General features: G+C 42.6%; 1 protein-coding gene across 9 annotated transcripts in view; it reads right to left on the minus strand.

Moving 5' to 3' along the window:
• DIS3L2 (DIS3 like 3'-5' exoribonuclease 2) overlaps positions 1–15,000 on the minus strand; it is a 355,216-nt gene that overhangs the window by 90,655 nt on the left and 249,561 nt on the right. For 8 of the 9 annotated variants that reach the window (XM_028105173.2, XM_028105172.2, XM_028105170.2 and 5 more), the window contains one exon: positions 7,580–7,687. The exons of the other annotated variant lie outside the window; for it this stretch is intronic. In XM_028105173.2, coding sequence (XP_027960974.2) covers positions 7,580–7,687 — 108 coding nt within the window. The remainder of the gene's footprint in view (positions 1–7,579; positions 7,688–15,000) is intronic. 9 annotated transcript variants of the gene reach the window in all.

Genomic DNA, 15,000 nt, shown 5'->3' on the forward strand with positions numbered 1-15,000 from the left:
AGTGCTGGAGGTGTTCGGGAGATCACGAGGTCACTGGTCTCACATGGTTAAAGTGGTTTTGTGGTATGAGTTGGAGCTTACAAAGCACAAGATGTCACTGGGTTTGTTTTCTCTCACGACAATATAAACGTCAAAATCAGAGAACAAGGCTCTCACCACCAATATGTGAGAAATGTGCCAAAAAAAGACCCTTCAGAGTTTATTGACCTCAAAATCTGGGCATTGGCTTAATGAAAGCATAGACGACCAGGAGTTTTCAAGCGGCTCTTCTAAAAAAATCTAGTGGGTGTTCGAAGAAAGTTGGAATGGCCTTTCTATAGCTGGTCATGCCTGCTCCAGAAAGTAAGACAATCTAGTAGACTAAGGAAAAATGCACAACCTTCTCCACTTCAACTCCAGGTGAGGCTGGTGGCCATGTAGAAGCAGCAGCATGCTGCTGGTGGCCCTACTCTGGCTCCTTCTAAGGCCATTACCCTCAAGCCGCCACCACCACATACAAATCCAGCCTCAGGCTCTGGCTACTCTCCTCCTCATTTACTCGGGTTCTTGATGCGGGGCCACCTTCCTCCTCAATGGCGTCCTCCGGCTCCCTGACCCTCCCACCTGCTCCCTGCACCCGCTGCCTCCCTCCCCACTTAATTCACACTTTCCTTGCCAGGGTCTTGAACAAGCCCCACCCCCTGGACATGAGTCTGGCGTCTGACATCTCATTTCATGCATCTTGACTGTAAGGGGTACTCATGCGAAACTACATCTCAGGACAACCAACCAACCGGGCCCACCGACCGTGTGGTCTCTTGGTCTGTGCAGGGTGTGGCCAGTGGGTCTTGCTCCATGACGGTCCCTAGCCCAAATCTTTGAACTTCCTCTTTGGCTTGGTTTGGTGGAGGCTTGATCTGGTGCCCTCCTGGACCCCATGCCTACTTCACACCTGCTCTCCAGCCCCTCACATGCCAGAAGGCTTGCTCACTAGACATGGCCTCCAACAGAAACCTTAAAGACCAATGGAGTTCTCAGAGTTCGCCTCTTTTGAGTGCTTCTTTTATGACCCTCACATTTAGTAGCTCATTAGATCAGGCAGCTTTTTATTTCTTGGGTTTGATGCTGGCAGGCATAATTCAGATTCAAAGTTCTTTTCTGTTGACTCAAGTCAGTTTTCTTCTATGGGCTTTTCTTTTCTATTTCAACTTTTGCAAAAATAAGCATTTATAAAAATATAAAACTAATACATGTTTTCAAAAAACATTAGAAAATACAAAACAAGTAGAAAAAATTACTCAGACTCTTACTACCCAAATACAACCACTATTGGCATTCTATTTTATTTCCTTCTGGTCTTCTTCCATTCATTTCTTTTTCTCTACGCATGTTCCCACCCCCACCAGAATATGATTGCTGGCATACTGTCTTCACAATTCCTTGTGTATCTCAGATCATATTTGCTTCTTGACTCAAAAAGCAACTTATCAGATATTTAGGAGTGGTAAAAACCAAACGTAACGTGTGTAACTTGTTTTGCTTCCAGTTCCGACGAATCAGTTGGAGACAATCGGGGGAATGTAATTATGGACTGGGTTGTGGACGAACCAAGGCATCAGTATTAATTGTTAGGTGTGCTAAGAGTATTGTTGTTATGTAAGAAAATGTCCAAATTTTTAAGTCACATATCAAAATATGAGTGAAATGACATGATGTCTCTGGTTTGTTTTAAAATACTTTAGAGAGAGAGAGAGAAAAGGTTGCCAGTAGTGAATCTGGGAGACAGGGATGGTGGGTTTATTGTGCTATTTTCTTTACCTGCATGCATATCTGAAATTTTTCAAAGTAAAAATTGAAACGTTAAAGTATCCACAGTTCAAGCAGACAAACAGTATTCAAGGCTTGTTATGAAAACCAGCAGCCGTCTGTCTCTTTCCTCTCCAAGGGTAACTTCTTTCACCTCTTCCAGAAGGTTATGTTGCTGTTTACTTCCATCTTTCTATACAGCCTGCTTGATGACTACCTCTGGTTTTTCAATTTTAGGCGTTATTCACAACTTTTCACTACAGAAGAAGAGAATTTATTTTTCTTTCCACATGCACTCCCTTCCCCCAACCAAACCCACATAACCATTCCAGGCCCTCAAACTCCCAATGGTTACATCATCACTATCAGAATTAACTATCATGGTTACACACATGCTAAGTGTGACTGTTCTTTCCTACACTTTTTTATTTTCACTAGAATTAATAACTCTCTTGTCTTCATTTGCTTAGTTTTTCTGTATTCTATGTACATGGATCGACCCCAAACCTTCCACCAACTGTCTAAAACAGTGGTTCTTAAAGAACGGTCTGTGGCCTCCCGGGGGTTCCTGAGACCCTTTCAGGGACCTACGAGGTCAATGCTATTTTCATAATAATACTACGGCATTCTTTGTCCTTTTCCACGTGCTGACATTTACCCTCGCAGAACAGAAGCGCTGGTGGGGCAAAGTGCAACCGCCTTGGCATGAATCAGGCAACAGCAAAACCACATCAGGGGCCGGGGTACTCTCTACCATCTCGCTCACAGCAACAAAAAAGCTAGCTCGCTTCAGAATGTTCTTGATGACGCAGTAAAAGTTTTTAGTTTTATTATGTCTCAATCCTTGAGTCCTTGTCTTCTTCACTTATGCTGCTTGCTGAAGTATGATGATTGTCTTGAGGAAAAGCATTTATGTAACTTTGAGCTGTAAGCTAAACTGCTTTTTTTTTTTTTTTTACAGAACACTATTTTTACTTTGGCACTTCGAGGAAAACAACTGACATTATTTATTGCCCATGATAAATTTGAGCTTTCACAAAAATCAGAATTTTGGAAACCTTGTATCTGACACATGACACGTGTTTCCTTATACTTAAAGACTTGTCTAAGATCAGCAGTGATATTTACCAATGTGATTTTTTGATATCATATAATGAAAAATGTTTACATTTAGAAGATCAGCATGATGAGCCAATATTTTCTAAATGATGTAAACTTCCTAAGTGCATGATAAAAAAAAAAAAATCACTGCATGCATGGGTAAAGATCCATTTAAAGTAAAAGACAGATTTTACTGTAACCCAGTAAAAAAAAAAAAAGTTCAGTTGATATTGTCTTAGTCTATTAGGGCCTGCCTTAACAACATACCCCAGTCAGGGGGGCTTAAACAACAGACGCCGATTTCTCACAGCTCTAGAGGCTGGGAAGGCCAGTTTGGTTCCTGGTGAGAGAGGCTCTCTTCCTGGCTCGCAGGAAGATCACCTTCCCACTGTGTCCTCACATGGCAGGAAGAGAGAGCAAGCTCTCTGGTCTCTTCTCATAAAGACATTCATTCTGTCAGATCAAGGCCCCACCCTTATGAACTCATTTAACCTTAAGTATCTCCCTATAGGCTCTACCTCCAAATACACACTGGGGGCATTAGAGCTTTAACAAATGAATTTTGGGGGTACAGAATTTAGTCTGTAGCATATACAGTCTCAGACTCTAGACTGGAACTAATTTGTAAGAAACTGCCAAGTCCTGGTGTAGTACAAGGACAAATATCCACAATTATCTGAAAAAGCGATTAAAATATACCTTTCTTTCCCAAGGATGTATCTGTCTGAAGCTGGATTTTCTTCACATACATAATTCAAACAAAATAACTTATCCTAGCAGATTGAATATAGAAGCATATATGATAACCTGGTTTAATGTCTTTAGTACAGATGTGAAAAAGATTTACGAAAATATAAAACAAGCTTTTCTCCTAAATTTTAGAATATGTAATTATTTTTCATAGAGTGTTATTTATATTAACATAATGGATTGGGCTTATTAATATTACTTTAATTTAAATAAGTAAATGCTTAAAGTTTTTATTGGTTTTAATTTGTAATAGGATAAACAGTGAATTCACATGAACAAAAGCACTTTGAGGTCATCAAAGATTTTTTTAGTGTAACAAGTCCTGGGACTAGAAAGTTCTATAACTGCTGGTCTAAATCATTTCTCAAGAAATTCAGACACATAGGGGCGCCTGGGTGGCTCAGTTGGTTAAGCGACTGCCTTCAGCTCGGGTGATGATCCTGGAGTCCCAGGATCGACTCCCACATCGGGCTTCCTGCTCAGCGGGTAGTCTGCTTCTCCCTCTGACCCTCTTCCCTCTCGTGCTTTCTATCTCTCATTCTCTCTCTCTCTCAAATAAATAAATAAAATCTTTAAAAAAAAAAAAAGAAATTCAGACACATAGATGTTTTAACCATTTCATTTTCTTAAAGACATCTCTCCTAGAGCCTTCTGACCTGCTGCAATCTGGATCGACTATTTTCTATACCTTTGTAGGACTGGTGCCCTACGGGCTTTCTTCACCATCATCTACAGGTGTCAGCCAATTATGGCCCATGGGTCAAACCCAGCCCGCAACCTATTTCTCTTTTTAATTTAAATTTAAATTCAGTTTAATGAACATATAGTGTACTATTAGTTTCAGAGGTAGAGTTTAGTGATTCATCAGTTGTACAGAACACCCAATGCTCATTCCATCACGTGCCCTCCTTAATGCCCATCACCTAGTGACAGCCACCTATTTTTAAGTAAAGTTTTACTGGTACACAGGCATGCTCTTTCATTTATGTATTATCTGCTTTTGCACCACAACAGCAGAGTTGAGTAGTTGTGACAGGGACTAAATGGCCTAAAAGTTAAAAAAAAAAGGTGCTATTCTTTACAGAAAAAGTTTCCCAATCTATGATTGAGGTGATTCTTTCACAGCTTTCCTTGGTTTATTAGCTCCCTGAATCTTAGGTCTTCCTCCTTCCTGATTTACTCTTTCATTTTGGTGAAGCACATCTTCTGGTAGCTTCCTCAGAAAGGATATAGGAGCGGTACATTTTTTTTTTTTTAGGCCTTGCATGTCTGAAAATGTCCTTTCCTACCCACACATTTTATTGAGAGCTTAGCGGGGTACAGAATTTTAGCACAGAAATCAGTCTTTTGGGAACCAGGAAGCTTTGTTTCATTGCCATCTAGCTTCTAGGGTTATAATAGAAAAATAGTCTGAAGGTATTCTGAGTCCTGATATACTGTATGTGATTTTCTTTTTTTTTTTCCTTCTTAGAAGCCGAGAGGATCTTTCCTTTGCCCTCGGTGCTCTGAAGTTTTACGACGTTGTGGCCTGGAGATGATGCATAGCCACCACGGTGCCGGGGCACTGGGTTCTTTCACTCTGGAGAGTCACATCCTCCGGTAAAGGGACATTTCCTTGAATTATGTTGTTGCTCACCTCTTCCCCCTCTATCTCAAATGTCCTGTCTTTCTGGAATGTTCACTGGGCAGATACTGGATATCCTGGACTAGTTCTCTACTTTTCTGATCTGTTCTGTATCTTTCTGGGACAATTCCTCAACTCTATCTTGAGTCTTCATTTCTTCTATCATGTTTTAAATTTTCATGGGCTCTTCCTTCCCGCTCCCCAACCCCATTTCTTTTGTAAAGTGTCTAGATCTTATGATATAATTTCTTAAAAAAAAAATTCTCATGGGATATAAATGACAGTTTCTTTTCCCTGTATAGTCTGTTTTGCCTTAGTTGCTTTTTCCTGTTTGTTTGGTTTTTCTATTTCTTGGCAGAGGCTTTGGTCTCGTCTCTCTCTTTTTTTACATTTTATTTATTTAATTGAGAGATAGAGAGAGCACGAGTGAGGGGGAGGGGCAGAGGGAGAGCAGACTCCCCGCTGAGCCAGGAGCCCGATGCAGGGCTCGATCCCAAGACCCTGGGATCATGACCTGAGCTGAAGGCAGACACTTCATCAACTGAGCCACCCAGGTGCCCCCCTCTCTCTCTTTTTTTAAGTAATTTCTTCACCCAATGTGGGGCTTGAACTTATGACCCCCAAGATCAAGAATCGCATGTTCCACTGACTGAGCCAGCCAGGTAACCCTCAGTTGGCTCTTTAATCATGAAAGTGAAATACTAAAATGCTGATTTTTAGTGAAATCCTTCAAAGCTCTGCTTGTGTTGGTGGAGCTTCCTGCCTCTAGGCTTTCTTGCAGGGAGACGCAGCTGGGCTATTGGTGAGGAAGTCCCCAAAGTTCTGATCTTTAAATCACTTCACACTCAGATTCCTCAAAAAAAAGAGTTTCTCATCTCCTGACTTGAGGGTATAAGGCTTGGCAACCAGAATTCTGGGTTTGTTTGGAAAAGAAAGCTGGGATTTTCAACACTCAGGATGCCGGCACTCACTCAACCTGTCCCAAGGGACCGCGACCATCAGTTGTGTTCGGAGTCCTCTAGTTCAGACATTCTTCACTTTATCCAGTCCATGGAATAAATTTCTGGTGTTCTTCCAACTTATGGGAGGGGCGATCTTTCTAAACAAATTTTCAACCAATACAGTCAGTTTCCTCTTCACCCACCCTCCCCCACTTTGTAGAGTTACCTGGTGCCATCGATTTCTGAATTTCTTTAGGGTTCTGCTATGTAAAATTGGGTTGTTGCTTGGATTTCTCCATCGCTGGCTCAGGATTCAGCTTTCTCAGGACTGCTAAGTCAGTTACCACTCATCCATCTGCTTCCAGCTTCCAAAGTTTTGTTGCTGTTGTCTGCTCTCCCATTCTCTTTGTCCTTGTGGGTTTAGGTCTTTAAAAAAAAATCTCTTTGCTGTTGTTTTAGTGAGGTTTTGGGAGGGAATGAAAGTAAATGTGGGTATTTGATCCTCCATCTTTATTTGGAACCTCTTTATAATTCAATATCTTCTTTTTACTTCCATTTAATATCACAGCATAAACATTTCCTATGTTCTCACATGGTCTCTGTCACAGCTTTAGTAACTGCATCACATTCTACGGAATGCCGCATCTTACTTCACTGTTGCCTTCTTTTTGCATGTTTAGGGTTGTTTCTGCTTGTGGGGAGGAGACTAGTTTTTCCTGGAGTTATGTTCCATTTATCTGTCTTATTTAGGCCCTGTCTTTAGGGAATGCCTGCTGACATTCTTCTCCTTTCTGTTCTTAATCCAGTGGGTCTTGATTATGGCATTATCTTGTGCCAATTTAATTCATCTTCAAACTACCAGGTCACCTGCACAATGCTGGGGCACTAATCTTCCTAAAATGTCACCTCTCTCAGGACACTGCGGAGGAACGCTAACACCCAGAATTCATTTGTGACTGGCATTTGAGGCTGCTTCCAGTTTGATTCCACCCCGCCCACCCAAACTCACAACCCTTTCCCTAGATGTCCTCTCAGGATGTTCCTCCTGCCACTGCCAAGCCACATTCGCCTTCACGTCCATCTTATACCCCTGCACTAAGCCTCCCCACTTGACTTTGCTTTACACAATTTCTCCCTTCACCCGATAAAAGATAAGAAACAAAAAACTTGTTTCTAATTGCTTAGGGTCAGTCTGACAGCTTCTAAATGGACTGACAGCTCTTCAGAGGCAGGGGGCTCTTTTCTGTTCTTCCCTGTGGTAGCTGCCCCTACAGTGGCCCTCATCCTCCTACCACGGGACTCCAGCTTGGCCCCAGGCACACAGTGAGTGCTTAACGGGGACTCACTGAATGAAACGGTCATGGGTGTAAGCTGTTACCTTGCCCTCAGGGGTTAGCGTCCAGATCACAGAGAAGGTCAGCTTGTCGGTCAAGGGATGGAGGCTGCACAGCTCCTCGCACAGCAGCCTGGGAAGCATGGGGATGACCTGCAAACAGAGAAGTGGCCTGTGAGCACCTTCCTACGACCTGCAGGAGTTTACCGCAGGCTTGGGAGCAGCCCAAAGGGTAGAGTTTTGGTGAACAGCTTGAGCTTCCGGAGCAAGCTGAAGATGGAGGCAGCTTTTTTCCCCGAAGACTGCAGAAAGACCAGGCTATCTGGTACTTTTTCCAAGAGCTTCTAGAGAAATAGGAATGTGAATTGGAAAGGTGAGAAGAATTGGTAACAGGGAAAAAATACATCACAGCAATGAAAAACGACTTTTTACTCTACACTAAGACCAAAGCTCTAGAGTCAAGAATGATTTGTACTTTTGGGTATAACTATTTCAGTCGAACTATATACTTAAGAACCCAATGTCTTGTACTTAAGTCTTTAATTCAAGCTAATTTGTGTGTGTGGGGTAAGACAAGGGTCCAGTTTCATTCTTTGCATGTGGCTGTCAGTTTTCCCAACACGACTTATTGAAGAGACCGTCCTTTCCCTAGGGACTGTCAAAGATTAGTTGGTCATATACACACGGGGTTATTTTGAGCTGTCTATTCTGTTCTATCGGTTTGTGTGTCTGTTTTTATGTCGGTACCATACTGCTTTGATTATTATAGCTTTGTAATATAGTTTGAAATCAAAAGTATGGCGCCTCCAGTTTTGTCTTCTATCTCCAGATAGCTTTAGCTGGTCAGGACTAGCTTTTGTGGTTCCATATACGAATTTTAGGATAGATTTTTCTATTTTTGTGAAAAATGCTATTGGAATTTTGATAGAGATTACACTGACTCTGTAGATAACTTTGGGTAGTATGGGCATTTTAACAATACTAATTCTTGCAATCCAAGAACACAGGGTGTCTATCTTTACACTTATTTGTGCCTTTGTCAATTTCTTTCATCGATGTCTTATAGTTTTCAGTGTACAGGTCTTTCACCCCTTGGTTAAATGTATTCCTAAGTATTTTATTGTTTTTGGTGCTAGTATAAGTGGGATTGCTTTCTTAGTTTCTAAATCATCTCAGATCTGTTAGAATGGTTATTACCAAAAAGACAAGAAATAAAAAATGTTGGTGAGGATGTGAAGAAGAGAGAAAACACTTGTACAATGTTGGGGGGACTGTAAATTGGTGTAGCCATAATGGAAAATAGTAGAGAGGTCCCTCAAAAAATTAAAAATAGAATTACCATTTGATCCAGCAATTCTGCTTCTGGGTATATACCCCAAGGAAAGGGAATCAGTACTTTGAAGGAATATCTGTGCTCTCATGCTCACTGCAGCATTACTCACCGTAGCAAGACATGGAAACAACCTACACATCTGTTGACAGATGAATGGATAAGGAAAATGTGTATATACACATATACTATGGAATACTATTATCCATAAAGAAGAAGGACATCCTGCCATTTGTGACAACACAGATGAACCTGGGAGGGCATCCTACCAAGGGAAATAAGCCAAACAGAGGAACTCAAATACTGTATAGTATCACTTACATGGCAGTGGCCAGGGGGAGGAAAAATGGGGAGATGTAGGTCAAATGGCACATACTTTCAGTTATAAGATGAATCAGTCCTGAGGATCTAAGGTACAGCATAGCGACTGCAGTTAATAATAGGGTGTTGTACACCTGAAATTTGCTGACAGTAAATCTTAAGCATTTCACTACGCACACACAAAAGAGCTAACTGTGTGAGGTGATGGATGTGTTCACTATCTTCATGTTGGCAATCATTTCACAATGTACATGTGTCTCAAATCATGACATTGTACACCTGCGATACATACAACTATATTTGTCAATGATTTGCCAATAAAGTTGGGATAGATAACCCAAGTGCTGAGTGTAAACTCATGATGGGGTTTTATTACAGTAAAATTGCAGAATCAACACTTCCGTGATTGAAAATATCACAACTGACCAAATTGCTTGTTGGAACATTAACAGGATACTACAATAAAATATCACATGTTTCCTAGAGGAACACTGTGGCCAACTAGTCACTCGTATTGCAGTTCTTTAACCCTAAATTATTTCTTCCCTTTTTTGATCTTTCTAGTCTATAATAAACTGATCCACTGGTATACCTTCTTTCACTAAAAAGAACACGTCTCTTCAACTTACTTTCAAATGATGACTTCAAAGCTATCCCAGAATGCTACCTGTTTTCTCTAAAGTTCCCAAGATGAAGACCGTATCTCTCCCTGGGTGTCCTGAAGACACCTCAGACTCACTTCTCCCTTTAAATCTATTCCTTCTTCCACACTTTTCTTGATTAACAGCATTATCATTCACCCTGCTCCCAAACTAAAAACAGCCACAGTAATAGCCCTTTATTCAACACACTGGCTGTGGACTCCTCGATTCGCAGCATCAAGTATAGGTAACTCAGCTAACACTTAACCCTGCCTTAAGTAACTGAGACGTAGTAGGCAAGAGAGATAACTCTGTACTAGCTGAGGTAAAGTTATCCAGTTAAGTTTATTTATCAGCAAAAGCAAAATAAGTCCTAGTGGTTTCTTACTCTGTGTGAAGGTACCTGTACCCTGTTTCAATACAGTAAATAACATTTCATATGGAAAAGTAAATTCTAGAACTCACAGCCCACACCAGTAACAAATAATTAATAACTGTATGGCATTACTTGGCATTATTCTGAAGGATGCGAGATTTCTTTTTAGCACCTATGTAAAATTCAATGACCATCTGAAAACTTTTGCTAACAGCTTTTATAACATAATCACTTTTGAAATTTTTTTCTTACCATTGCTTTTGCACCATCTGTTCAGATGACACTACATTTTCTTCAACTTATTTAATGAGTGTTAAAATATGATCTCTGTATTTAACATTGTCTTGCAAGTATCAAGTGTTTTACCAAATAATACATCGTCACCTGCGTAAACGTATGGCGCATACTGTCTCGTGACTGAATTGTAAATATTTCCTATCATTTCACCTTTGGATTGTGCTATGGATTGAATTGTCTCCCCTCCCCCCCAAATTCCTTTGGGGGAGCCCTAACCCTCAATGTCACTGCATTAGAGTTAGGGTCTTTAGGAGGTAATTAAGGCTAAATGAAGTCATAAGGGTGGGGTGCTGATCCGACAGAGAGAGGTAACTCCCCTCTCCCTGCCCTGTGCAGACACAGTGAGGGCTCCGCCATCTACCAGCCAGGAAGAGAGTCCTCACTGGGAACTGAACTGGCTGGGACCTTCATCTGGGACCTCTATCCTCTAGAACTGTGAAAAAAGAAATGTCTGTTGTTTAGGCTGCCCAGTCTCTAGCATACTGTCTGACAGCCCAAGCTAAGAGACTAAATCAAATTTGTGGGGTGTGCATTCTTGGATTCTTCTCTGGGCTGTATTGTATTTTGGTAGTAGGCTACTCACCCTGCATGCTTGTAGTCCAGGACTTCATACCTCTTTACATATAGCTAGAGTTTCTTCAAAGTGTTCGAGGAACTATCTCATTGTGAATCACAAAGTTGAGTGTAGGAGAATGTAATGCAATTCCTGGCTTCCTGTTTTAGTGTTTGGCAAAAGAAAGTCATTGCAACTGAATACAATCCTGGACTGGACCCTGAAAGAAGACATCAGTGGAAAAGCAGGTGAAATCCAAATAAGGTATGGATTGTAGTTAAGAGTAATGTTCTAATATCAGCTTCTCGGTTAGGACAAATGTCCTAGGGTACTGTAAGATGTTAACACTGAGGGAACTGGGTGTAGGGTATGTGGGACCTCTTTGTACTGTCTTTGCAACTTTTCTGTTAAGTTTAAAATGATTCCAAAAAGAAAGAGCTTATTAAAAAGAAAACCACTGCTTTCATGAATTGATCTCGTAAGTTACGCATTTTAAATATGAAAGAAATTTAAGCTAATGAAATATAACCTGATCTGTTCTTATATATTAGAGTTTGGGCTTAAGATTTTATTTGCCAAAAGGCCTTTACCACTAAAAAAAGGCCTAAAGACCAGCAACCAAGAGAGTGAAGTCCATACTCATCAGCAGCATGATGCAAGAAAAAGAGCAAAGGATCTGAAGCCAGACGGACTTGAGGCCTAATCCTGGGCCCATCACTTCCTGCACAATCTGGGCAAGCTAGTGTAATTCTGAGCCTAGTTTTCTTACTGGCAAAACAATACTGAAGATGCTCAATCAAGTCAGCTTGCTGGCCGTCCCCAGGTCTCCCAGGTCTTTGGGTCACCTGGCTTGGCCTTCCCCTTCAGCCGGGCTGCTCACGGCACACCCTTCGCCTACCAGGCCTATCACTACTCTAGCTCTTGCCAAGATAGTTCTCTCTCTCTCTGGGACATCTTTCTGGATGTTTTGCATCTGGCCAACTTCTGCACATCCTTGAAGATTCGGCTCTTCATCATCCCTCAAAGGCTTCTCCAGATTCCCCCAGGGGAGGATGCACTGTGTTCTGAATACTTTCCCCACCCACCTTTGTTCTTTCAAAAAGGATTTGAGGCAGTCCTAAACAGTCAGTCATTTACTCCACCCTCCCAGCTCTTCCGTGACACTTCCAAGGCTCTTAACCCACCTGAATCGCTTCTTTACGTGCCTCTCCCCTCCACTACCCCAGAGAATCCTCAGGAATGAGGACAAGCTCTTGCTCCCGTCTCTCCACCTAGCACCTGTTACAGGGCAGGCACTCTGTCTGCAAATGACTGACTTCTGCCCAGGAAATGAATCACTTTCTCTTTCTGTGTTTATTATTTATTGCATCACATAAAACATTTTATGAAATACATAGAGGGCTTCTATTTAAACATCTTTACATAAGAATTTCATAAGCAGCTAGTATTTTAAGTATAAGATAAACTGTTTTGACTATTCCCTCCTAAAAACTACTGGCAACTCAGTGGCTGCCCAGGTTATAAACACTGCTTGGTACCTTGTATCATACAGAGGATATTTTAAGATCCAGATGTCCAAGAACCTAAGTGCTCATGAAGAAGCTGAACATTAAGACATTTTCAAGTAGTATAATTATCCTTATTTTTAAAGGGTATTCCTTTGAATAAACTTTCACCAGATCTTGGGGCAGAATTCAGATGGTATGCAGAGAAAACAGTCTTTATGTCCATACAGTTTTATCAATAGATGGTTCTTTCTCTTTCAAAGGTGAAGGAACGAAGATGTTACCATCACATCTATGGTGTGGCACATCACAGCTCTCATCAGTCGGGCCCGCTTTCTGCCGGGCTCCCTGGGAAGGTGTTCCATGGCCCATGGCACGTGTGTCAAGTCCACAGCATGGCAGGGATCCCCACGGGAGGAGGGCTGTGACTTCCAGGGGAGCCCCCCTGGACACAGCATGTGGTCTACACACGCTCAGCAGCTATGTGACATCTGCCACATCACCCCGGGGAGACTCGGAGGCAGGGGTGATGAGCGTGGAACACAACCAACAAGTGGAAAAGAGAAGACAGGTCTGTCCGGGGTTGAGGAACTGCTGGCTGTTATTAGCGTCATGTGACCACTTATGCATCCCCTGACCCCTGGATGGTTGCCCTCACTAGCTTCACTCCAAGGTATAGAGTCCGTGGATAAGTCCCTCAAAGTTCTCAAAGTCCCCTACTTTCACTGTCCCAACTCTAGAGCCCCATGGTCCGTCTCACGATGCGCCTTTCCTGCGTTTGTAATTCGCAGCTGAGCAGTGACAGCCGGTCACCGGATCAGGTCACTAAGCCAGGCTCAGCTCCTACGTCAATGGAGGCTGGCAGTCTTTCCCCTTGTCTGGGGCTGGTTCTTTCCTCCAGGCCCTTTGACTCCATTCCAAGACTCTCTCTCTCTCTCTCTCTCTCTTTTTTAAAGATTTTATTTATTTATTTGACACAGAGAGAGACAGCGAGAGAGGGAACACAAGCAGGGGGAGTGGGAGAGGGAGAAGCAGGCTTCCCGCGGAGCGGGGAGCCTGATGCGGGGCTCAATCCCAGGATTCCAGCGATCATGACCTGAGCCGAAGGCAGATGCTTAACGACTGAGACACCCAGGCGCCCCCCAAGACTCTCTTAACTCTCCTCAAACCTCCTACCCAGGTGCCTTCCCCCGGCTCTCAGCAGATAACCTCAACTCGTCTTCACAGAGAAAACAGAGACCATCAGACTCAACCCCTCCCAAGCATCCTTCCAGCCCCTTCCTTCATTCCCTTTCTCCCAACACCCCACCTCAGTCCTCCCGAGAGCTCGAGTGTCCTCCCCGTGCAAAGTCTGGCCTCCTGTCTGAGCTTTGATCCATCCCCTCCCTGCCAAAGCTCTGCTAGATTAGCTGCGTGTTCTTTTGCACTGTCTTTCCCGGAGACCATAGGCTCAGTCTCCCATTCTTAGGAACCAGAAACAACACTCCCCTCTCCCACTCTGGGGGTCCCCCTTCATGTCACTAAGTTTCTCAAAATAGTTCATGCTTCCTATTTTCATTCACACTTTCCCTTCACTTCTCAATTCAATATGACATTTTAATTTTTATTTATTTATTTTTATTAATTTATTTTTTAAAGATACCTACATCCAACATGGGGCTCAAACTTACGACCCTGAGATCAAGAGTTGCATGCTCTACCAACTGAGCCAACTGGGTGCCCCTCAATATGACCTTTTTAAATTACAAAAATTACATGTTTGTGGTAGAAATTTTAGGTGATAACAAACCAAACCATGAGAATGTAAAAATTGTAAGGCCCCATGCCTTAGAAGAAAACATGTCGGTACAGAACCTTTGTCTTGTTTCTGTGTGCTCATAAATGACCTATACATCAGGTAAAACATTACATGTTACGGGTACACGTATTTTTTGAAACACAGGTGGACACTCTCAGACTCCCTCTGCGTTGGTCCTTACTGGACCCTCTCCTCGGTGGGCTCCTTAAACATTAGTGCTCTCACCCTCTGCCCGCCGCTCCCCTTTCTTCTCCCTGCACATGCTCCCCGGGGCCTCCGTCACTCCTGGGGTTGCACTTCCACTGATCCACGAGTCCCATCCTCACTGCATCTCCAGCCCTGCCTCTCCTTGTAACTCCAGATCCCTTTATTACGCTGCCCTCCGGACATCTTGATTTGGATGTCCCACGCATACTTCCAACTTTGCATGAAGAACACAAAGTTCAGCATTTTCTTCCCTGCACCTGTTGCTATGACATATTTCTTATCTCTGTTAAGAGCAGCACCCTGTTACCAGTTCAACAAGCAAGCAAACAACAACAAACCACATACACATACACACACCCCTCCCACAGAACACAACTGGGTGTTATTTTGTGATTTCTCCACTCTCCTCCTTCTGCTATATCCAATCAGTTCCCAGGT

Source organism: Eumetopias jubatus, unplaced genomic scaffold (genome assembly GCF_037043125.1).
Source record: "Eumetopias jubatus isolate StellerSeaLion01/CBP00866 unplaced genomic scaffold, mEumJub1_p1.0 scaffold_3, whole genome shotgun sequence".
Taxonomy (NCBI): domain Eukaryota; kingdom Metazoa; phylum Chordata; class Mammalia; order Carnivora; family Otariidae; genus Eumetopias; species Eumetopias jubatus.